Source organism: Gadus morhua, chromosome 14 (assembly GCF_902167405.1).
Source record: "Gadus morhua chromosome 14, gadMor3.0, whole genome shotgun sequence".
NCBI classification, from domain to species: domain Eukaryota; kingdom Metazoa; phylum Chordata; class Actinopteri; order Gadiformes; family Gadidae; genus Gadus; species Gadus morhua.
The window spans coordinates 16,573,203-16,598,812 of record NC_044061.1 but is presented as its reverse complement, the minus strand read 5'-3'; the positions used below and the strand labels follow the sequence as shown (position 1 = coordinate 16,598,812).

Below are 25,610 nucleotides of genomic sequence, written 5' to 3'. Positions count from 1 at the left end.
TTTAATTTCGTTTTGACCTCTAAGAAAGACTCAGTGGGGTTCTGATAGTATGTCTTGTGCTGATGTCAATTATCCCTTCAGTGTATGCAATATATATATATATATATATATAATAACTGGAAAAATATATATACCAAATTACCACCCTTGCCACACAACAGGCCCCGGCTCCGGAGCTGTACACTACCCAGGCACTTTAGCTTGGACTAGCTTTTCACCATTGATGATAATGTACAAAGTTTTCATCGATACATTTTCATTCTATGTGCATTTCCCAGGAAAAGAGTAATTTAATTGTTGTGTAACATATATTATTAGTATTGCATGGAGGCTACATTGTTTTGTATATGTCTATTTTTCTCAGTCAGCACTGCGGTTATTTTGTAGCCTTGATGCGACCCGTAGTTACGTCAGAGAATATAACTTGTCTTTTTGGCAAGATGGCTACTGAACCAAATAAGACTGAAATCCTTACCATTTTTAAACGATTAAGATCTATTCCCACAAACAAGGTAAAGCAAATCTATAGCACTTGTTATTCGTGCATCCGAATGTTCCGTTGTTTGTTAACCCTGGTTGTTATCGTATTGACTGGCCATTAAATGTCCGTTTGAAGCTAGCTTTATTCTACTGGTTAGCTATATCACAGGCCCAGACTGACGTTTCTCTGCTGGCCTAATCTACCGGTGTAAATCAGTCACATATGAAGGTCACCTATGCCATCCTTAAAACAAGATTCAGAACTCAGGTAACGTTAGTAATGGAATATATAACTACTTTCCTGCGAAACGATCCAGGGGTTGGATTGTCCGTATAAGACATTATGTAGGGAGCAAGCTAACGATACCTGGCATTATCGAACAAGTCATAAGGTGAATTAAGTCCTATCTAACATAACTTGTATCATTTGCCAGATATATCCCAGAATATATGCCCCCTGTTTCCTCTCTTCACAGGCATGTTTTGACTGTGCAGCAAAAAACCCAAGTTGGGCCAGTATTACATATGGAGTGTTCTTATGCATCGACTGCTCTGGAATCCACCGTTCCCTGGGAGTGCACCTCAGTTTCATCAGGTACCTTCCAGTCAATTTAACCCAAGCTGTCTCCGTACACACAAACATGATTTACAATGTGTCGTTAATGGGTCACATAGCTAGTTTTACAGGCTTTCTTGAGCCGGTAAATGGATAAGATAGGACTAGGAATCCACGTTGATCTCCTCATGTGTCCTCTTTTTCCGGGATGCAACATCCTTTAAAATCCATAAAATAACCACTAGCACAATGTTTTGCTTAAACATAGGAATTCCGTGCACTAATGCTGCTTTTTTTTTAATACTAAAATGATACGAGCTCGAGTATCATTAGAACTGCTTTCATTGAGCAATGGGTCGCAGTAGAAAAATAATGATAAAATGATGATAGAACATTCTAAAAAATATTTGCTACAGAGAACAATGTAAACATTCACACCATTTAAAAATATATTGCCAGAAAACCGATTCATCATATACTTCTGCAATGACAAATGCACACCTAATCGCAACCTAATTATTAACTATGACGTTGTGTGGTATACAAGGAGGAACCCATCTTTCTCAAACTCAAAAACCTCACAAGGTCTCTAAGGAACACACTGACCGCAGCATGAAATGGGTCTTCAATGAGATGACATTAATACGCAACACACAAAATAGGCATGTAAAAGACCAATGGTTCAATTTCATTTGTGTAGCCCATAGTCACCATTACAGTCTGAATGGGCTTAACAGGCCAAATATTTAACATGTGATGGTGAGCACAATAAACACCTAATGCGACCTTATTGATTTAATAACTTTCACGTTATACATACACACAATTGTGAGCTGCGCAGGTGCAGGGACATAGCCACAGAAAATGCGTGTTTGTACATGAGCTAAAAAAACAACAACTCAAAAGAGTCATGCATAAAATGATTTTACATTCATGTAGATCTTCAACTTGAAATAATCGGACAAGAACTTAAAGGACATAAACCGGGGAACCATGTACAGTTAACGCCAGCTCAACAAATACATCATGAATCAAATCTCCTTACAACTGGCACGGAGATTTGAGTTAGGGGTCTGTTGGCCCTCCCTCGCCACTTATTACTATTGGACAGGTGCCAATCTCCGACCACTCAATACTTAAATTGGGTCAAATCTAAATGTCAACCTCACGTTAGGGCTGCAGGATATATCGGCTATGTACGATATATCGATATAATTTCCACGGGGATACAAGATTTGACAATATCGTTTATATCGATATGCGTTAAAATGGTCAGTTTCCCCCTCAAGCGTCTACAGCGCTTGCCTTGGAGACTGTGAGCGCGACCCCTCCCACTCTGTCTTTCCGAACGTGCCGTGTGCAAAGACGCCTCATTCCCGCCCCCGCCGCCCCCTCACAACACAACAAGCATGGATTATACCCGTAAAGAAAACGAGACAGCAGCGGTAGACGCAATTGTTTCAAAGAGGAGAAACAACGGCTCCATAATGTGGAAATAGTTCGGGTTTAAAAAAAAACAGATGAGCAGCAGCTGCAGGTCATCTGTAGAGAGTGTAGCAAAACCGTTGCGACTAAAAGTGGAAGCACGACAAATCTGTTCCACCGTTTACAGCAGCGGTACAAAGTGCAGTATAATGAATGCGTAATACTCCCTGGCTGTGCTGCTGCATCACCGGCCGCGACAGTTTCTTCTGCCCCGAAACCAGGGCCGGCGCTCGGCAAATGTGTTGGGGGCGCCCTCTGGTGACGCTCTTAATTAATTAATTAAAATATACGAAACAAGCGAAATGAAACCAAACATGTTCCCAAATGGAACGGAGAAGGGAGGGGGCGGGGGATTAAAGTTACGGCGCACTGAAACCCTCACCGTAGTACACAGGACAATGCGACGAAGCCAATGCTCTTATTGGTAGCTAATGTGTGTAACCTACAGCTTTATAATGTTTTGCATAGGTGATTATTTTGTGAAGAAGGTGAAAAACGTCCCTTTTTTTTTAACATGTTCATTCAATTCTGTTGAAAATAACGATACAAAATCACATGTTGCAGTCATACTGACCTATGTTTTAATAAAAGTGCTTGCAACATCTCACATGTGGCTTTTGACTTAGAAAAAAAACATCCAACCCACTCTAAAGAAAATATCGAGATATATATCGTATATCGCCATTCAGCCCAAAAATATCGGGATATCATATTTTGCCCATATCGTGCAGCCCTACCTCACGTCTATTGGTATTAGGGGTGTAACGATACACGTACTTGTACTGAACCGTCACGGTACAGGAACTTTGATGTGGTTACAGAGGTGGACCGCCGTGCGTAATTGTGGCGTACATAGCGTTAATAGGGCGAATGTAAAGGCTTGTTTTGCGATGCGGAATTTAAAACTTGAAGTTTCCACCACCTTGACTAAGACATTTTCTGGAGGAAACACTGTACACCCCCCCCTAATAACAATCATATTTCCAATCGATTAATCATTTTAGCGCCAGTGTAACAAGAAGTAACGTAACCTTTTAAGCTTGATATTGTGTTTCTAGGTTAAATATTGGATTTGTTTATGCTCCGCGACGCCCGCAATGGTTAGCTTTTGTGAAAGCCGCCTTGGGCTATAGCGTCATCTAGAACTTCGTCAAGCTCTAGCCTCAATGTAAGTCAATGAGACCAACTGGAAATACAGAAATGAACTGAAATGAAAGTAACATGATGTGCTTTAACTGCAGACTTTCAGCTTTAATTTGAGGGTATTTACATCCAATTCAGGTGAACGGTGTAGGAATTACAACAGTTTGTATATGTGCCTCCCACCTTTTAAGGGACCGAAAGTAATGGGATAATTGGCTGATCAGCTGTTCCATGTCTTGGTGTGGGTTTTTCCCTCATTATCCCATATACAAGGAGCAGATAAAAGGTCCAGAGTTCATTTCAAGTGTGCTCTTTGCATTAGGAATCTGTTGCGGTCAACTCTCAATATGAGATCCAAAGAGCTGTCACTATCAGTGAAGCAAGCCATCATTAGGCTGAAAAATCAAAACAAACCAATCAGAGAGATAGCAAAAACATTAGATGTGGCAAAATCAACTGTTTGGAACATTCTTAAAAAGAAAGACAGACCGGTGAGCTCAGCAACACCAAAAGAAGACCACGGAAAACAACTGTGTTGGAAGAAGATTTTTTTCCTTGGTGAAGAAAAAGTCCTTCACAACAGTTGGCCAGATCAAGAACACTCTCCAGGAGGTAGCTGTGTGTCAAAGTCAACAATCAAGAGAAGACTTCACCAGAGTGAATACAGAGGGTTCACCACATGATGTAAACCATTGGTGAGCCTCAAAAAAAGGAAGGCCAGATCAGAGTTTGCCAAACAACATCTAAAAAAGCTAGGGATGCACCGAAATGAAAATTCTTGGCCGAAAACATATTGAAACAGTTGGCCGAATACCGAATGTGGCCTTTGCTATTTTTCATTTATTTTGCTTAATTTTTCACCATTGCAAAAATCAAACAATTACATGTCTTTTATAAACTTTTTTGTCTTGCTTTTCAATAAAATAAAATCTATTGCAAAATTTAGTACTGAACATTTTCTAACATTCCAGAAGACCTTATAGCAAGAATATAAGGAAAATATAACTTTAAATAAATATGAGTAAAACAAAAAATTTCGTTGCGCGCACTTCACATAAATGCACGTCACTTGGGAGACAAACTCTGCATGCAGAAATTAAAGTCTGACGCGCTACCTCCACTCTACCACTCTCTCACTGAGACACAATGCGCAACAAGCATGGAGGCATGCGTATGGTTCAACAAGGACGATCAAATAGCGAATACCCTCTGATTAGAACCTGTATCTCTCACCAAGAATGTTCTCAAGCAATGCCAAGTGATCATTCCCGAAAGATATTCTGTCGGAGAGACCCCTGTACGATACGGGCTCCGAGGTCCACGGGAACACCCAGTAATGGTGACAGCATTGTCAAAGGAGGGGCTAAGAAGCTGCGCACGCCGATCTAACCCGATAGACTTAGCTGAAAACCTGCTCCCGACCAGGTTTGGTTGAGGGCATAAGACACTATTGTGATACAGCGACGATAAAAGAGATCGACTTTCGTGTCCCAGCTAGCCTAGGTTTTGAGCGCAACATAACTCGCTAACCCACTAATCAAGGTTAATTGTACAGGTCACGCATGTTGTCCGGGGTGTTTTGATTTCAGGTGATGGATCAAGCTTGATGTGCTGACAGTCTTCGCAGATATTCCCCCTCTAGATATTCCCCCTTCCCCCTCTCGGAACAATGTCTGCAAACGGCCTTATTTGCTTGGTTTTCCGAAACTTTAAAACGCTTCCCCACTGCCGACATGTTTGCTGCATTATGTGCGCGCATATTTTTTTCGTTCTATTTGATATTTTGTTAACAGTTGCGCTCGGCTCTTTTTTCATCCCCGTGTATTGTCATTAAGTTGTTTACAAACTAACGTGCAGCTCTTTCTTAATCTCTCTATTGATGAAGCGCACCCGGCTCATTCCACACTGGTTGCTTTTTTTTTTCTCACATCATCAAAAAATAAATGTTCGGTAGTTCCTTTCAGCCTTTTTACTCCTTCAGCCGAAACCGAAAATTATGTTTTGAGCCATTTTCGGCCGAACATTTTCGGTAACCCATCCCTGAAAAAAGCCTTCACAGTTCTGTAACCAATACCTATGGACAGATGCAGAGTGATGGAAAGAGAAGTGTATAGAGAAGGAAAGGAACTGCTCATGATCCAAAGTATACCACCTAATCAGTGAAGCATGGTGGTGGTAGTGTCATGGTGTGGGCATGTATGGCCGCCAATCAAACTGGTTCCCTTGTATTTATTGATGATGTGACTGCTGACAAAAGCAGCAGGATGAATTCTGAAGTGTTTCGGGCAATATTATCTGCTCATATCCAGCCATATGTTCCAGAACTCATTGGACGGCACTTATACAATGCAGATGTACAGTGACCCGAAGCATACTGCGAAAGCAACCAAAGAAGTGGAATGTTATGCAATGGCCAAGTCAATCACCTGACCTGAATCCGATTGAGCATGCATTTCTCTTGCTGAAGACAAAACTAAAGGGAAAATGCTCCAAGAACAAGCAGGAACTGAAGACAGTTGCAGTAGTAGGCCTGGTAGAGCATCACCAGGGATGAAACCCAGCATCTGGTGTTGTCTATGCGTTCCAGACTTCAGGCTGTAATTGACTGCAAAGGATTTGCAACCAAGAATTAAAAAGTGAAAGTTTGATTTATGTTTGTTAATTTGTCCGTTACTTTTGGTCCCTTAAAAAGTGGGAGGTACATATACAAACTGTTGTAATTCCTACACCGTTTACCTGATTTGGATTTTAATACACTCAAATTAAAGCTGAAAGTCTGCAGTTAAAGCATAACTTGTTCGTTTTATTTCAAATCCATTGTGGTGGTGTATAGAGCCAAAAAGATTAGAATTGTGTCGATGTCCCAATATTTATGGACCTGACTGTATAGGAAGCAGGAATGAAATTAAACCTAAACTGTGATTCTGAAGATATAGTATAAATTATATTGAAAATCTGTTTTGATACAGTTGAAATTACAAGTGTGTTGATTTGTTAAAATTTTTAATAAGAAAACAAAACGGTTAAAGATTGACCAACGCACTAAGTCTGAAGTAGATGAAGTGTCAGAGAATGGGCGGACGTATACAATTTACTTCCATTGTAAAACATATATATCTATATATTTTAAAAGTAGTGTTCAGTTTGACCGCATAAAACCATTATAAACATGGTCTTTACAACAAATGACCTAGAGAAGGTTTCTGAGGAAATAGGTAAATTTCCTTCAATCAGACCAAATGTTCTTCAGCGCTGTCTGGTTGCCATATGGTGTATTTGCGAGTGTTAGGCTTGTGTCATTCAATTATTTTTGCCCTGAACTTTCAAGTGTCTACATTTTACAATGGGTTCTCAAGATATCTATCTTTTTCTTTCTCATAGTACTAGAAATGTAATCTTCCACTTATGCTGTGTTCTAGCTTTATCCACTCTGACCAAGTAGTTTCCACATTGACTATTCCACTTGCACAACAATCTTTCTTTTGGCAACAAGATGACATATTATAGCCCTTGCAGTTGTGGAGATATACTCTATTTATTGGTTATTATGTTATTTTCTGAAAAATAACAAGGGATTTTCTAATTTATTTCTATCGTGACAACAACACTACTCTGTACTCTGTAGATGTGTCACTGAAGGGTCCTTATGTGATACCAGACTCTAAATGGTGTGATTTACTGTATTGGTCCGAATATAAGAAGACCCTGATTATAAGACGACCCCCCGTTTTTCAACACAAACATTTAGAAAAAAAGATTTGCAGACCAGATTTGCAGAACAAAGAACAGTGAATTAAACACTTGTTATATTAATGACAATAATAATAATGCCAGTAAAGGCCACGGCACTTTTAAGGCAAAATATGTACAGTATGATTCAAAATTAATATCAAGCAATAATCAAGCCACATTGGGAACATTTTTAAATAACATAGAAAAATACAGGCCACATATTTAACTAAACTTAACAAAAATTCGCCAAACTTCTCCTCCGATCTCTCTCTATCGCTCACACACGTCCTCTGCCCCGCTGTGTTTGCTCTCGCTGTCATCGCTCCCCAGCTGCTCCGCTTCCACCGGCTCCGCCCAAAGCGCGTTTTCTCTGACGTATTCAAAAACTCTCCGGTCAACCTCACTGAAACGGCCACTTTGAGGACCACGGTAGGATTTGCGCTGACTGTTGACGTCTTTGAGACGTTATTTTGGTGCTCGCCATCTTCTTACGTTACACTCCGTGACCCCAAACTTCTTGGCAGCTTGGCAGTTGTTACTTGACTCTGCCTTTTTGACGACCATTATTTTAAAATTGGCATCATAGCTCCTCCGCTGTTGTTGATTGACCTGACCCACTTATGAGCCACTTGTCTCTAATCGTCAGCCTGTCTTTAAACACCGGTAACGGTCTGGTTGTTAAGGACGCTGGACTACTTCTTCCCGGAACTAATTTCTGGCGCAACCTGCGGCCGCGAATGTGTATTGACATTTAAAGGGAGAGGCGAAGAAGAGAAACTGCGCTCTGAATACTAGACCCCGAATATAAGACGACCCAACTTTTTCAGACCTATTTCGAGGGGAAAAAAGGCCGTCTTATATTCTGACCAATACGGTATAGATATTTTCAATAAAGCTGTCAAAATGACTAATTTAATCACCTCAACCATTTAATTGACATAGGAAATATGAGACTGGTTGTCATTGTTTGCTATGATTTAGTAGGATCAAACACTCCACAGATTTTCTGTCAAATAACTTGGATGGCTAATTTTGTCAGACCAATAGTTTGTTAATATTTGTTATGTTATCAAAATGTAATTTTATTTACATGAAGGGAAAGGACATGGTTCTCCTCCCCAAAACCAAATACCTTGATTTAATACTGCCATATTCATTTTAGGCTACCTTACCTTGTGCTCCTTTTAGATCTACAGAGTTGGATTCCAACTGGAACTGGTTTCAGCTAAGATGTATGCAGGTTGGTGGCAATGCCAATTCGGTAAGTCATAGAGCCCTCTGGGAAGCATTAATGTTTTGAAAGAGAAAAGTATGTCAAGTTCAAGCGACCATCCCAAATGCCTGGATTGGGTGCCCAGGAACACCCAGTAGCCATGTGAGCGAGGCTCTCAATTTGTATTTTGTGTGATATAATTAGAATTTTATGACATATTTGTTCTCCTCCCTTGTTGTTGATCAGCATCTGTGGTGAAACAGTTTCAAAAAACGATGTTCTAGATGTTAAATTACTTTGCTAAGACCAAATCAGACTTCTCCGTTGAACACGTATACAAATCGTTACTTATTAGAGATTTTTTCTGGTCGCTGAGCTGCACGTACGCAAAGACGTACAGTCCTCACAGGACCTAGCAATGCATCACCCTTTGGTGCAGGGTCTGCAGCAAGGATTCACTGATTGTTGGGGGCTTTTAATTTTTTTTAAGGAAATTCACAGTGCATATTTTTCGATGCTTAAATCTGAGAAGGTGGAGACCAGTGCTGCAGAATCGCTTTCAAAATTGAGAACTCAGCCCTCTAAATTCATCTTTGGAAACAAATGACGTGTATCTAATATGACGTGATCACTAGAACAAGGTGCAAGAAAACACTTATACTTCACTGACCCTGAGCAAGTCCAGGTATATAAAAAGTAAAAGAGCCGTCCTTGTATGCAATACATAATACAATCGCTGATGTTGACTAAATACATTTTTCCTTCACTCTTTGTAGACTGTCTTCTTTCGGCAACATGGGTGTGCAACAAATGATACCAATGCCAAGTACAACAGCCGGGCTGCCCAGATGTACCGGGAGAAGATTAGACAACAAGCCAATTCTGCATTGGCCAAATATGGAACCGATGTATGTCTTTTGTTAGTCTTGTTAAAATCCTATAATCCCCAATAACTCTTACATTAGTTTATTGATCATTTAGGCCATTTATTTTTAATTAAAGGTACATTATGTAACAATCAAGCGTTTAAAATTTGACATTTCAAAGGAGAAAATACTGGCCGTAGTAATGTATGAAATGCTCATTTCATTACTTGGGTCAGTATATTTTTTAGATATAGCTCCATTAAGCCGGTCAGACACAAGATTGGGCAAAAAGGTCTATATCACGTTATATTCAAGACAAAACGTCCAAAGATTTGGTTTAAGGTGTTGTTTTGGGTTTAATATATGGATGCTGTGGCATGCTAAGGTTTTGTGCGGTAGAAGATATGAGCTAAACAAATGCGCAAAGCTTTAGAAATAATAGCATATTTATATTGCTTTTTATAGGAATCCAATCATCCTGTAGCTCTTGCGATTTAGAAACAATATTGCTGTATGTTTGGTTTATGTAAGGTTGTGGTTAACACAGGCCTTTATGACTCATTGTTGAGGTCTGTGTACATATTTTTTCTCTGAGGATCACTCATCTAGTTTCCTTTGACGTGTCTTACTGGAACACCTCATGGTTCTTTACATTTTTTATTTAATGGCATCATTTGGATAGCGTGTTTGACGCCAGTAATAATTAGGCTGTTTAAAATTGTTAAAGTAATTGCCTCTGCTCCCTAAATCAACAGTCCTTTTTTTCAAGTTGTGGATAGATACTTCTGGAGGAGTGGTTGCAAGTGTTGCCCCGGAGAAAAAAGCAGCTGACTTCTTTGCAGAGCATACGCAGGTTGGTTCAAATGTTTTCGTTTTGGCTTAAGCATACACATTATGTATTTTTTTACCACATCTTTGTTGATCAGTTATTCATAACCGATCAGTTTATATCTTACTACTATAATAGCAGGCCTGTCGCACCAGTTACTTATGTGCGCATGTGCCAAGCAGCCTGCAGCTTACACACACACACACACACACACACACACACACACACACACACACACACACACACACACACACACACACACACACACACACATAGCACGAGCGAATGCATAAATACACCGTAAGCACTAGGGGTGTAACGGTACACGTATTTGTACCGAACCGTCATGGTGCAGGCACTTCGGTGCGGTTACAGAGGTTTACCGTGTTACGTAATTGTGGCGTACATGGCGTTAATATGGCGAATGTAAAGGCTTGTTTTTTGCGATGCGAAATTTAAAACTTGTTCTCATGTACAGTACACCAAGTTTGGTGATGAATGACTCAAGTTAACCCCGCCTTTAGACACCTCACATTGATTGGGCTAATTTGGACGTCCAGCAGCCATTTTTTTTTCCCTTTAAACTGTTTCCTCGAGGATTGAGTTATAGCAGCGTAGCCCCAAAATATTTTTTGCATGAACATTTTCAAAATGCAGCCAACTCACAGTTTGTCAAAATAAAGAAATTGAATCTTTTAATATGCAGATCTATGCATTTCTTTATCTTTTCAACTATCACTGATAAACTCACATATTTTGCATAACATTTAAAAAAACACTGACCTAAAGTACTTGCACCTTGTGTAAAAAAAATACTCTAACATGGAACTCATAAGCATATCAATGCATTTATGCTTTTCTTTATCTGTTCAACTAGTACATCTTAATAAACTCGCATATTATTGCATGAACACTTTGGGGCCAATTTGGACATTTTCACTTAGGGATGTACTAGGGCTGCACAATATATCCAATTTTTATCGCGATGACGATATTGCCGTCCCACGATGACACGTAGTGCTCTCGCGATATTTTCGCGATATTTTTATATATATAAGTAATGCATCCGCAAAAAAAGAAAACCAAAAAAGAAACTAGCCCCGCCCATGCAGTATACGCTCTACCTCCGCTGCAAAGCAAACCAAGCGCTCCCTGTACACCTGTCTGCGACTGCGTGAGTCCATCCTGCACACAGCGGCGCGAAGCCTGAAAAAGGAGGGGGGGGCGTGGCCTGGCGGCAATTTGCCGCTGAGTGCAGTGTGTGGCTCCTACCAGTAGGGGGTGGTAGAAATTCGAAAGATTTTTTTTTCAATGAATAATCGTGGTAAATAATCGTGATATCAATATTGATCAAAATAATCGTGATAATTTTTGGCAATAATCGTGCAGCCCTAGGATGTACTCACTTTTGGTGCCAGCGGTTTAGACATTAATGGCTGTGCGTTGAGTTATTTTGAGGGGACAGTACATTTACACTGTTATACAAGCTGTACTTTACATTGTATCAAAGTGTCAATTCTTCATTGTTGTGCCATGAATAGATTTCGGCCCCGTTTACACGAGGAAGCTTGCGGGTAAAAACGGAAGTGCCTTTCGTTTAGACGGTGACAGCGTTTTTGGGGCTTAAAAACGCAAAAATCTGAAACCACCCTCCAGAGTGGAAAACTTGAATACGCTCAGCCGTAGCGTTTCCGTCTACACTGCCAAGACGCAAAACTCTGCTCAGATCGGCTCACGTTGCGTACGCGTTTAGATCACATACATGCGCCAGTACAGGGAAATAAACAAACATGTTGGATTATTTCCATGCGTCGGACCGTCAAGCTGCTCTGACAGCTCTAATAAACTTACAGGAGTCTTTCCACGAAATGTACAGGATATGTACAGATAGTATTAGTGAACAGAGAAGGATCTGTTATTATGTTCTGGTTTTCGTGGCGCAGATAAGAGAAGAAGGAAGATTCTAGCGTGCACTCAGACCTGCGGTGTTGTGTGATAGTGTATCACAGAACCACGTACCAGTCTGACATGCATACTGTGGCACCCCGGCTGGTTCACACAGGAAGTAGGCAAGGTTGAGGCGGGTATAAAGCCGGTCACGGTGTTTATTTAACAATCAAACTGGTACAAGCGATCGAGTGTCTGGGCTAGGGTCTCCGTGAGCCACGTAGCCGTTGCGGGGTTATGCGCCTCGTACTCCTTCGTCGGGGGGTCGCTTCCTTGCTGTCAGTCCTCCGCTCTGCTTTATACCCTCTGTGCTTTCCTCGTTCCTCGTGCCTGCCATCACGATCAGCTGGAGAACGTTCCCCGTGCCGGGCACGTGGGTGGCGCCGGTACACGCCCTCTACAACCCGGCCCCTGGAGGGGGGCGGGTTGCCACAATACCCAATCGAATTCCACACACTTTTGTGTCACCATATGCAAGCAGATTTCCTCCCGGAAACTCTTGTCTAAACGCGGAATAAAAAGTGAAGACGCAACGCCACTTTTGCGTCTTCTGGTCAGACCGTCATCATGTAAACGTAACCTTAAAGGGACACTGTGTAAAAATGACTCCCATCTAGTGGTACAATTGTATATTGCATTCAAACTAATAGTGCTCGCTTGTTCAAAAACTAAGGTGGGCAGTATGTGCCAAGAAGCTGTGTCATGACATCCAATACTACCTCATTGAGTCATTCGAGTGATGATGAGGTTCGTAATTTAAAACTGCATTGAATCATTAGTGTAAGCTAATGATGTATGAGTAATTATTCCTCGAGCAAGAGAGTGAATTATTTCAGTCATCATTCACGCTGGCTCAGAGTGAAAATGCATTTGCATTTCCTGTACCACGTAGTGCTTTTTGTCCCTCTCGGCAGTTCATAGAACATGGAAGCCTCCATGAAGCTTACCCGTCCTATGTAACTACATATTCATTATTCTTCGCTCGGGATGATAGGTGAGATTTTTGGCAGAAATAATTTTACACCAATGAGGACTTATTTATGAATGAATACGTTGATTTGAGGTAATAAATGACTTAAAATATTGCAGTGTCCCTTTAATAAAATATTTACAAAATTGTGAGTGTTGTACTCACTGTGTGAGATACTGTATATCACGCTGGATATCCATCATTGTTTACTTTCATTGGCGCTTTCCCCCCCCTTTTTTTTATTTGACGTTTGCTGTTAAATTCTGGGACTGTTGCGAAAATTGCAATGTGAAAAGGAGATTGCAACTAAACTAGCCCATAGATTGCGACTTCAATTAATATTCATTGCTGTTGATATTAAGTCAAACTAGGCATGTCGCTGCATGTGCATTTTCTGAAGAAAATGTGTGTGGTTGCGCTAACACATTGTGTGCGCAATATTCTGTGAGCATGCCAACCTGTTGTTGCTAGCAAGGCTTATGAGTTTCAAGTCCCTCGGCCTCCTTGAAGCAGACTTCTGATTGATTGATTTTGGTTGCGAGTTATGGCGCTCCCTGACGCCAAAGTGTTACTTTACTTTTTGGAGACCTGCTTGTACGCGGTTTCTATACATTTACCATGTTTGACAATCCTGAGTTGTTCGCCTTTGGAATGGTTGAAGTCAGTTTATTCCCCATTGACTTCCAAAATAAAAAAATTGCTTGGTGGGAACTTCAGTGCTAATTTTAAATTGACCCTTTGACATAAATTTGTCAGCGATCAAAACAAGGCGTTCCAAATTACAAGTCCTTGTTGGGCACACCAAATTTAAGACCTCTGGGTTCTCGGAAGCAGGCTTGTGATTTATTGTACAATGCCAGATAATTTACATATGGCCTGGATACGTTTTTATCAAAAGGGGCGCGGCTCACAGCTATGAAGGCTATGTAGGTTTGGCCAATAGTTGGAGCGCTCCCTATGACTAACATTTTTTGGAGACCGCTTTACTTTCTTGTCTTGCTTTGCAACCACGCTTATAATAATAAGACGCATGATTATAACAGTGTGCCTTACTTTGAAACCACACAAATAGGACACATGATAATAATGCGGCTTGCTTTGCAACCACACTTGCTACGAATACAAAGACTTGTTAAACTACGCGGAAGCCTTTACTTGCATGTAATCTTTTTCAATTTTCTTCTTTGTTTCTTGTATTCAGGCTGCAAACGACTGGTCCATGGCATTCCCATCGCTTTCAGAGCATAATGGAGCCATGGTCACTCCCCAGCTCATGGATACAATTGCAAAGACCCAGGAGCCCATCAAACGTTAGTATTAGGCCCAATCCCATTTCTACCCCTTACCCCTACCCCTTGTTTTGATGGGGGAAGGGGATTGGGCCTAAGGCCCAATCCAATTTCTACCCCTTACGCCTTCCCCTTACCCCTTCAAAACAAGTGGGAAGGGGAAGGGGTAAGGGGTAGAAATGGGATTGGGTCTTAAGATTAGCATTTCAATTTATAACATTTCTGAAGAAAACGGTACTAATTTAGAACATGAAATTTGGGGATTTGACTACAATGCAGGGGCCTATATTGCATTATTTTTTGCGAGGTTTAACAAAAAAAGTCCATATTATGTCATAGTTCATTTTATTGTATAATTGAATTTGATCTGTTACTGTCTAGAACTGGAAGAAGGCCCAAGCATTGATGGACTGGGTTCATCCCCTAAAGCTGCCATTGGTGAGTTTTATCTAGTCGTAACACTGTAGCTTGTGGTTGTTATTGCCATTTAAAGTTTTTCCATTTACAGTTTGTTGGCCTTTCCTTCCGTATAAGAAATAACGTGCGCACATGTTCGTTTGGCCTCTAGAAGCATCCATGCGCTTGTCCTCAGACGAGTCATGGGACCTGGCAGGTGATTACAATGGGTTGTTGTTGTTGAGTCTGGCTGTACTCCAGCATTGTTTTCTGCTTTTCCCGCTAACCTTTTTTTTTTGTGGTTTGTTGGGGGTTTTTATGGTCATAAATTTGGTGATTAATCCAGCACCATACCTGAAAAGGTTTACCAAAGCATTCAACCTAGTGTTGTTACCGGTGTAATGATGGAGGATGAGCCACCGCTTGGATTTTGCTCACACTGTCTCTGTTGCTATTATTAGTTATTCCGCTCGGCACGATTGCCCCGATTGACTGGAAATTCTAAAACTGAGTTCATGCCTTAGTTTGTATGCTGACATTTTTTTGCCATTGGGACGAGAGAGAGAGAGAGAGAGAGAGAGAGAGAGAGAGAGAGAGAGAGAGAGAGAGAGAGAGAGAGAGAGAGAGAGAGAGAGAGAGAGAGAGAGAGAGAGAGAGAGAGAGAGAGAGAGAGAGAGAGAGAGAGAGAGAGAGAGAGAGAGAGAGAGAGAGAGAGAGAGAGAGAGAGAGAGAGCAAATGATAGAGAGGGAGAGTAGAGCAAGAGCAGGACTGTCAAGCAATTACAAAATGTATCAAATGAATTAAAGGCTCTGATTAATTAATCTAAATTAATTGCCTACTTACATTTTCCTGAGAGTGTTTCAAAATAATTAAATTCAAGTAAATTATGGCATATTAGTGATTCAATGAATAATAGACTTTAAAGTTCAATGTCTTTTTTATTTCAAACATGTCTTTCATTAACATACGGTGCATTTTAAGATCAAACTAATAACATTTCCATCTCACACGCTTGAACGCCTGGTCGAGTCAGTGTGGCTTGACGAGGCTGGCTGCTAGCGCCAGGTTCAGGTGGCTGTGGCAGCTCGTACCTGAGTGCTTGCTACCAAATGTTTTGCCTTGAGGTGATATGTAAGGGTTGATGAACTGCGGTGATAGGGAAATTCCATACTACAGAGATTCCAGATAACGTTTGTATCTTCAGTTCCGTCTGGGAGTTGTTAAACTTGAATTTTCCGTTCACGGGGACGAGCAGCGTCTTCTTGTCTGCCTCCATTTTGTTTCAATGAAAATGACACACCGGGTCAAAGGGCACTATAGAAACGCGATTAATCTGCGTTAATTATTATTTATTTTTTTATTTGACAGCCCTATCAGTGGCAGCTGGTGGTTTTTAAAGTGAGGGAGGAAGGACTGTGCGCTTGGTTGCCATTGACCTGCTTGCATTGTTAGTGGCGTATGGTGGCATAAGTATGTGAGACTCAAGTTGTTTCAGGGTGTTTTGGGGAGCTACTAAATAGCAGTAAATAAAATTGATACAAATCAACCAGTGGCCGCATTGTACTTTGAAAGCTGGGGGGCAGCATGTCTTGTCTACGAGGGCAGAAGGAAAGGATGCAAAGCCAATTAGTCAAATCAGGCCTACTCTTGATTTGTAAAACAAAATAAAAAAATCTGGGACTATTATTATTCACCGTCCGCCAATACTTTCGGGGAAATTAATGGGAGTCAATGGAGGCTGAGGGAGGTACGTCCTCCCTGAAGTAGTTGTCAACAGGCGATGGGGGGTGCTAATGTCCCTTTACCAATGGAAACAAACATTAAATATACAGAGGCATTAAAGTAGTCCTATTTAAGGGCTGTAATTCATTAGTAGTCAGAGCAATCTACATTTTTTATTCTCAACAATGTTAAGGAGGATCTTCCTCCCTCGCCTCAAGCCTCCACGTGTGTGTGTGTGTGTGTGTGTGTGTGTGTGTGTGTGTGTGTGTGTGTGTGTGTGTGTGTGTGTGTGTGTGTGTGTGTGTGTGTGTGTGTGTGTGTGTGTGTGTGTGTGTGTGCGTGCTGAGGAACCTGGAAATAATTATCAGGAAGTAAACTCACCTTTTCAAGTAATTGGTAGCCCTAGTTTGTCATCTGAGAACATTGTTTACAAACTGGCATTCATTTGATTCAGACATTAGAGGTTTGATCTTTTAAGACTTTTTCTTTGTTCGACTTCAAAACCTTTTGTGTTTGTCTACCGATTCTTTAAGAAATTGCAAGATTTATTTGTATTTAAAATAGTTATAGATAATGCAACTCCAATATAGCTACATTACCCGAGATGAATGTGTTGGAAAACAAACATTCGATTTTGATCGAAAGAGTTGTGTGTGGTGATGCTTTGGCATACTTATCTTTAACCCACTGTTTTGTCGTGTTTTGTTAATCAATTATTGCTGAGTTGAAATATTCTAGCCGCACTTAACCTTATTTTATGGCTTGTTTCCTTGTCATGTTCTGTTGGGTTTTGAAAGAGCCTTAATTTGCCTGCGACTTGATGTCATGTCGTGGTTTGTTGTGCTACAGATGTAAAACCGTCCCTCATTGGAAAGAAAAAGCCCATGACCACTAAAAAGGGGGTAAGTGTTTGGCCTCTTGGAACATGTTTTAAAATCCATAGATTAATGTAACATTGCTCTCGAGGGGCTAGATTTGTAGCACCTCTACCAAACCATCAAACGTTGTCTGCCTCTCCCCCCAGCTGGGGGCCAAGAAAGGCCTGGGTGCCCAGAAGGTGAGCAGCAAGAGCTTCTCGGAGGTGGAGAAGCAGGCGCAGGTGGCGGAAAAGATGAGGGAGGAACAGCTGGCGGAGGCCAAGAAGAATTCTGAGGACTCCATGTAAGTCAAGAGTCTTTCATTGCGTATATGTATTCTTGAAATGGTATTGCATTTCAGCATTGTGGATCAAGGAATTAGATTCATGTTGTCATGTTGCGGCTTGTGTTTGGCTGATCATATGAGCCAATCGAATTTTTTTATATTGTGCGAGAACCCACATTCCCGAGTTCGGTGACTGGTCCCTCCTTTCTCGCTGCTTTGCCAGATATTTGAAACGAAAACAAATATAGTTTCCTCCATCTCTGCTTCCTCCCTCCGTTTCACAGCTGTTGTGACTTAACAAACAATAACAAACATTGATGGCAAACAATGAACCATCACGGAGAAGTTGCCCTGATAAGATCAGTCTAATATCTAAATTTGCTCCTTTTGATGCAGGTGAATTGAAGTCGAATCAAATATTCTCGGCTCGGATGGCTGTGCCTGTTCTAAAAAATGGCACTAATATAGCTCTTAAAGTTTGATTAAAAAAAAAAAAAAAAAAAGAGACTGAACCAGATTGGATTTGCAATATAGATTGACTGTATTGCTGTACAGTTAAGTAATAGCCTTTTGAAGAGCTACTCATTAGACCTCAGAGTCCGACCTTGCCCTTTAATCTGTCGAAGCGCACCACGAACATTCTATAAAACGTTGAGGACACGGTACATCATTAGTCGGTTGCCTTGTGTAACCGTGGGAATAACCAAAGAAAAGCACCTCTCAAATGAATTTTTCCAGCTCCAAAAACGTCGAAACGTGCGAATGATAAAGTGCATGGTATTAGAACAGTATTTTTGCAACCGTAGTGGAGAAATCGAGACACCTTTCTTGGCACTGGTTCAGGCACAACTCCTCCACCCACCTGTTGATTGATTGGGCGTGTCGGTACAGCTGGTCTCATGCACGTCAGGCGAATACAAAGGGTATCGACCCGCACAATTGTTTTTAAATTCCTTAAACCTCTCTTTGTTCCTTGCTGCTTTTGTTCTACTTTGAAAGAGAAAGGTTAACCAACTGAACAAATGTAAAAAAAATAATCGAAGTATGGTTCTATAAATAGTTGGCTGTTGCCTGTTGTCTCATTCTTTTTATTTTCATTTATTTATGTTCAATGTGTTAAAGGGCCACTGGATCAATACATTATATCCTGTTGGGGTAGTGGTAAAGAGTATTTGAATAATTTTGTTTTCAATGTACTGTATTTTTGGAAAATAGAGCAGTGGCTTGTATCCTGTATCCGGTTTTACTTAAACTTGGATCGCCACTAACTTCAATTAACCACAAACGCTTACTCAATCATCAGTTGACCCGCAACGCAGTGTTGTTGCGGCCCTAAGGAATATTATACAATTTCACGCCAGCATTAGGCAGTAACACGCAGTATTTGGGTTGTTGGCAAAGACGTTTCAAAAAATAGCAGCTTCTACAGTGCATTACATGTGTGCCATGATATATTAAAAATAGTACATAGTACTTGGCACTTCCTTGACATATATATGGGGTCAAAGTTGATCGACTATGATTTGAAAAATGTCAATAAAATCACATCCTATAACCGATAGATGTCCTGCAGTGGCATGTCACATCTTTACTATCAACACGTTCAGAGCCTCCCACTCACACCCCTCTCAAAGCCGGGTTATGCTGAAGCCACGAACAGACACGATGCCGTGCATTTGGCATTGCATACCATTGCCCCGGCCCCTCGCTCAAAGTGCTTAAAACCAGGAAATGTATTCAACATAAATTTGTAAGTGCTGCAAAATCATACTTCTCAATAACATGTCCGCGTCGCAATGCACCTTGACATGAAAAATCTCCCCACCTCTATTATTGAATGCACTCCTCGCCCTTCTGCTTCCTTGAGTTTCTTTGTTTGCAGGCAACGCCCTACATCCATTGCAATACCTTGGCTTTGAACATTTTTTTTTTATTCATAAATTGCATAAACAACTCGTAAGGTAAATACTCCAATGACGTAGAATCAGTAGAGCCATTAGTAGCACAGATGTTAACAACATCTAATAATGCAGATTAAATTGGCAAGTTCCACAAACTTCTTTTAAGAAACTTTCCCACGATAGCAAAGGGAGCCTCAATGTGTTAAACCGGTGGAACCCGATCTCAGGTAGTGGTATTTGTATTTGTAGTTGAATTTTTATTTTATTTAAAATAAATACCCAACCCTGACAAGAATACTGCAGTGCATCGATGGTAACCACTGGGGCTGCTCGATTATGGAAAAAATCATAATCACGATTATTTCGGTTAAGATTGAACTCACGATTATTCCGACGATTGTTTTTGAGTTTGAAAACATGATGAATTTATTCAGCATGTCTCTCCTAAAAACACTTTATAATTGAGAACTTTGAAATTTCGTTTTAAAAAATGAAATAGTCCAATTAAACGTTCAAATCAAATTAATATACAAAAATGTATCCAGCTGTTCTTTCAATAAAACATTTAATAACAAAAATTAAATAGACAAATCGAAAACTCGATTATATTAGTTTGTGATCGTTTGACGCTAAAATCGAAATCGAGATTGAAATTCGATTAATCGCCCAGCCCTAGTACCAACCCCTGATAACAATACCACAGAACAATCTAGTAGTGGGTCTAACTGGAGGAAAACTATGCTACACTTTTGTTTCGGTTTTTTAAGAAGATTATGTATAAGTGGTAAGCGTTCTGGCACAAACTGGCATCCGCGCATCCTTCAGTGGATGAGGAGGGATACCGGCCCCCCCCGACACACTTATGCCGCTTTTCCACTGCATGGTACCAGCTCGACTCGACTCAGCTCGCATTTCTGGCGTTTCCACCGCGAAAACATGGCATCTGGTACCTGAAGTGGCTGCTTTTTTTAGTACCGCCTCGCTCTAGGTTCCAAGCGAGCTGAGCCGATGCTAAAAGGTGACGTCGGCAGACGGCCGGCCACTGATTGGCCAGAGAGTGTGACGAAGTCACGAGAGCGACATGGCAACCATGCTGGTAACAGCCATAGCAGCGCCGCAGCCAACATATTCCACTTCTTCAACTTCTTCAACATGCCAGCTAATAATACGAACACGAATACCATCACATCGATGTCCTCCATTGTTGTTATGTGGGTTCTGTCCATGTGTGGGTTGCGTAGGGGTTGTTTGCGTCGCGTACAAAAATACGTCACGGCCCTTTCGCGCAGCCGACCCCGCCCACGTCCAGGAGGTACTATTTGCGGTCAAACGACCCGTGCTGCTACCGTGTCGTGTCGTGTCGAGTCGAGCTACATGTGCGGTGGAAAAGCGGCATTAGGCCCAATCCCAGTTCTACCCCTTACCCCTTCCCCTTCAAAACAAGGGGGAGGGGGAAGGGGTAGAAATGGGATTGGGCCTTACTCACTCAGTCACTATGTAGGGAGCTTTAAGTACCTCAAAGTGGAATTCATAAACTTTGGGATTTCAAACTGTCAGCAGAGCACAAATAATGAAAGCACTTTCCCACCCTAACCCAACACTGTTTGTATGCTTCCACCTGGTCCCTGGCTTCAGCGTGGCCTCCATGCGTCTGGCCTACAAGGAGCTGGAGATCGACCGGAAGATGGAGGACAAGAAGATCCAGAACATGGAGGGCAAGAAGAGGGAGCAGGCCGAGAGACTGGGCATGGGCTTGGGCCACCGCAGGTGAGTTGAACGATGAGCCGGACCAGGTCGGGACGTCATTGAACGGCGTATTATGGACTTGGATACCTCAAAGCACCGACCCATTAGGTGACATTCCTCCCCGTTCATCGGAGAGGCGTCGATACATCCAGCAGCTATTATACAAAAGTACCTTGTGGACCTCAATCCCGTCTACTTGAGTGAGTGAGTGCCCGTGAGATTTGGGTAGTGCTCAGAGGAGGCACGGATAATCAGACGGTGGTGGCTTCATGTGTTTACCCCGTATGTTTCCAGTCGCCTAGTCTGGAGCACCGATTGGACGGAAAGGCAGTGTTTCCCCCAGCACTGTATGGTATTGTTGTTAAGGCGGGGCCTTAGCAACAATAGGGCCCCGCCTTGACTACCAATGTATAAAAATAAAAATGATATATATATTATTTTATTTTTTTCAAATTCCAAATCAGCGCGCCTGAGCTTCCATTTTTTTCAAATGCGAGCAGGATACCTAGTGCTCGTTTTACACTGAACGCAAGTTTTAGCCACTGGGTGTCGATATGCAGGCTAGGGGAACTCATTAATGTTAGAAAACCTCAAAAAGGGAGATTTTCATGCCATGGGACCTTTTTAAAGATTGAAAAATACTTGATAGATGAGAGGTTCCTTGTGTACCACATAACGTCATAGTTAATAATGATGTTGCGTTTAGGTTAGCGCAATATGCAAAAACTACACCTTGGTTCAAAAAATAAATTACCAACCAACCTACCTGCATGCTCTCGCGTTCTCTTGCGCACAAACCCTTCATGGCCCGGCCGGAAACCGCAGACCTTTATGGCCTCACCCGTGCTCACTCACCTCAAGTGCCGCATTCAGGCAAGGGCCGGCCGGTGTGATCACAAATCAAATTGGCCTCATACATACCGAAACCCCTCCGCTGTTGTGTGTTGACCTCTGTCTTCACAACCATTAATTGAGCTTTCATTTACAAACGATGCCTTCTACATGTGGAGGTGGTAATTACTTCAAATTGCTCAAGTTAATCTCTTAAAGTACCGACAACATAAATCACGTGTGATTTATACATTTCACCTCCATGGCCACTAGAGGTCGTCATCCAAGGAACGATGCATATTCAAATCTAAATGTGATCTCTGTCTTCACATGTATAGTCATATAGTTGCCATAGCAGAAGTATATGATTTATCATATACTTAGGACGGGTTGTTGGTTGATTGGGCAGTTTTTAGTCTATGGTTGTGCTGGAAATTGCCATCAGAACATCTCAGCTATTCTATATTTTATCTCAAATTATTCAAACTTGATCACATTAGCTTTTTTGTTTAATTCCTCACTTTGTTTCATGTTTCATGTTTACACTGTTTATTCAATTTAGACTCTGTTCAAATCCCTTCACTTGATTTAAGCCATTTAACATTTCTTTACGTTTTAAACTATGTGGCTTTATTAAAACATACTTTCAACTTCACTTTGCGTTAATCTTTATTTGGCCTACCTTGTGACAGTGAGACGTTATTTACGATTTATGTGCTTCTGTGTGTGTTCACTGTGGCATCTTTCTTGGGCCAGCGCCATGTCTCACTCTGTGATGTCGGAGATGCAGGTGATCGAACAGGAGACTCCTGTGGGGATCAAGTCTTCCACACGCTCCAAACTTGACCTGTTTGACGAGCCGGGCTTCACATCTGGTCCCCCTAAGTATGCTTCAACCCATTTTGTTCCTTTCACCAGATTAGGTTCTTGTTGTTGCATACAATGTGCTATAGTATTTCAGATAAGATGTTGCTGGTGGTGACCCACTGTCTCTAGACTGTTTGGAAAAGAAAATGGATTGAATATGAAGTTTAGACAGCTCTTAAATCTCACCTACAGTGGCTAAAAGTGTGTGTGTGTGTGTGTGTGTGTGTGTGTGTGTGTGTGTGTGTGTGTGTGTGTGTGTGTGTGTGTGTGAAGATACAAGGACAACCCGTTTACCGTGGGAGACAGTTTTGGGTCCCGCTGGGACACTGATGGAGGTACAGCCTCCTTTAGCGCCTCCTGGGCTCTAGACAAAGAGGAGCCCAAAGAAGAGGTCACCATTTCAAGCATCCAGCCCATAGGAGAGAGGTACCTGCTTATTTGACCCTCTCTGTTGATAATAGATTATTGGAGGACTCTTGCATTCCTGGGCATGGATTTGTGATTAAATCCTTTTTTTGTTTTTACTTCTCCCTCTATTCTTTTTGGAGTTAATCGTATTATTGGGCAACATGCATGCCTTCCCATTCACAAATTCCAGGGAAAACAACTGTAGATCCTCCTTTATTTTTACGGGTGCCAGTAGTGAAGGGGTGTGTGTATGTTCTGCCTGCCTCCAGGCTACCCAGCAGGAGGAAAGCGGAGGTGTCCGCGCCTGTGGCCGAGTCCAGCGAGGCTCGACAGAAGTTTGCCAACGCCAAGGCCATCTCCTCAGACATGTTCTTCGGCCGGGAGAGCAGTGCGGACGTGAGGAACCTAGGCCACAACCTTATTGAGTTTGATTTACTCATTCATTTATTTATAATGGCCATCCATAGAAGGCCTGTTTCAGACATGAAATGGATCCACTTAAGTCTAGGAGGCTTCATTATGATAAATCCCATTATTCCCACTAGTAAGGCCAGCCATGCGTAGCCGGCTACTGTTGTCCACTCATTTGATGTTGTTCTTCTCAGTATGATACCAAGACAAGACTGGAGAGCATGTCTGGAAACAGTGCCATCAGCTCAGCTGACCTGTTTGGAGAGAACTCGGACCGCTCAGCAGGTAACTCATCGTTTTAAATCGTTCAATATTAAATGGCGGTGATGTATCTGTGTCAAGTGTCGTAAACATGGGAGTTAAAAGGAGCAGACCCCATTGTTGGTGTTAGTGCTACGATGACGCCTCGTGAAAAGGTTTTGACCTCGTTAATATTCACGCTCCTTCCTGCATATAGGGGCATCGAGCTTAGACAATGTTCTTCCTTCTGGCCCGGACATCGCACAGTTCAAACAGGGAGTAAAGACTGTGGCGGGCAAGATGGCGGTCCTGGCCAATGGTGTCATGAATACCATCCAGGTAATGGGAATAATGTCTGGAGCCGTATGGAGTATAATGTTGCAGCGAGTCAAAATCACTTATGGCTGTCTTTTTTTTCCTTCGGCCAGGATCGCTATGGTTCTTATTGAGGCATGGAACGGAGTGACCCTCATCTATCTGACGAGAAAGATCTAGTACAAGCGAGGGCAGAGCGTGAACCTGTCTCCTGAGTGACCCTGGCATACCCAACGGACGAGATGGATCCAGCCGACCGGTCTGTGTTTGAGGTGACGAGACAGCTGTGGAAAAGCGACATCCTCGTTATTCACTGTCTGAGGACAATTATCCGGAGAGAGGCAGTATTGGTGTTTTCTCAGGCTCGCCTGTGGAATCTTGATTTCAAAATGAGTTTGAGATGAAAACTGCTTTATTTTATTCACAAAAATATGGTGTTAATTTTATTGTCATGTGATTACTTTTATTTAGTCATTGAAATTGAGAATTATCCTTTGTTTTTCTAACTCAAGAAAAAAACATGAGGTTCCATTGCCACGTTTCTCCAGTAAACATTTATTTTGCTCTAGGCACAGACAGGCAAGAAGCTAACGGCGTGAATAGACGTTGTCCCCTCCATTGTCTGTTGTGTTGTGGGACACCACCTCAGCTAGGTTGTGTTTTACCTCAGTGTTTTCTCCCACTAACAGTGGAAGATGTATCCCATCACCAAGAGGGACCATCTCAATTTGTTTATAGGGTTTTATTGATGTTTGCGATGATTGTCTGAACAGCATTGACTTTTGAGTGAGATGTCTTTATTTTAAGATAACTATTAACCTAGATGTATATTTTTTTTCAATCATGTCCTCCTATAAAGCTGCACCATTGCTCATCTGGGACAAAGCCAGCAGGTTGCGTCTATCAAAAGAAAAGTTTGTCTACTGGTAACTTCCACTTCTGTACTAAAATAAGCATACAGAATTGTTTAAAGTATAGCATGAATGCAATGTGGAACTTTGTTTTTAATAGGTTACCAGATAATAAACCTTTTAAGATATTCCTACATTGCAATCTCTTGGCATTGTATTCCAGGTAGACTTCAACACCCAAACGTTCCTGGCAAAGGATCAAGGCTTA

General features: G+C 41.6%; 1 protein-coding gene across 1 annotated transcript; it reads left to right on the top strand.

Annotated features, from left to right (window-relative positions):
• Window positions 1-398: 398 nt before the first annotated feature.
• Window positions 399-25,536, top strand: arfgap2 (ADP-ribosylation factor GTPase activating protein 2). Its single transcript, XM_030376965.1, has 16 exons — window positions 399-512; window positions 957-1,075; window positions 8,585-8,657; window positions 9,386-9,517; window positions 10,245-10,328; window positions 14,423-14,531; window positions 14,892-14,948; window positions 17,479-17,531; window positions 17,654-17,790; window positions 21,309-21,440; window positions 23,007-23,135; window positions 23,391-23,543; window positions 23,795-23,921; window positions 24,131-24,221; window positions 24,394-24,515; window positions 24,605-25,536. Exons 1-16 carry the CDS (start codon window positions 441-443, stop codon window positions 24,623-24,625), a joined length of 1,611 nt encoding a protein of 536 aa, XP_030232825.1. The 5' UTR covers window positions 399-440; the 3' UTR covers window positions 24,626-25,536.
• Window positions 25,537-25,610: the final 74 nt, after the last annotated feature.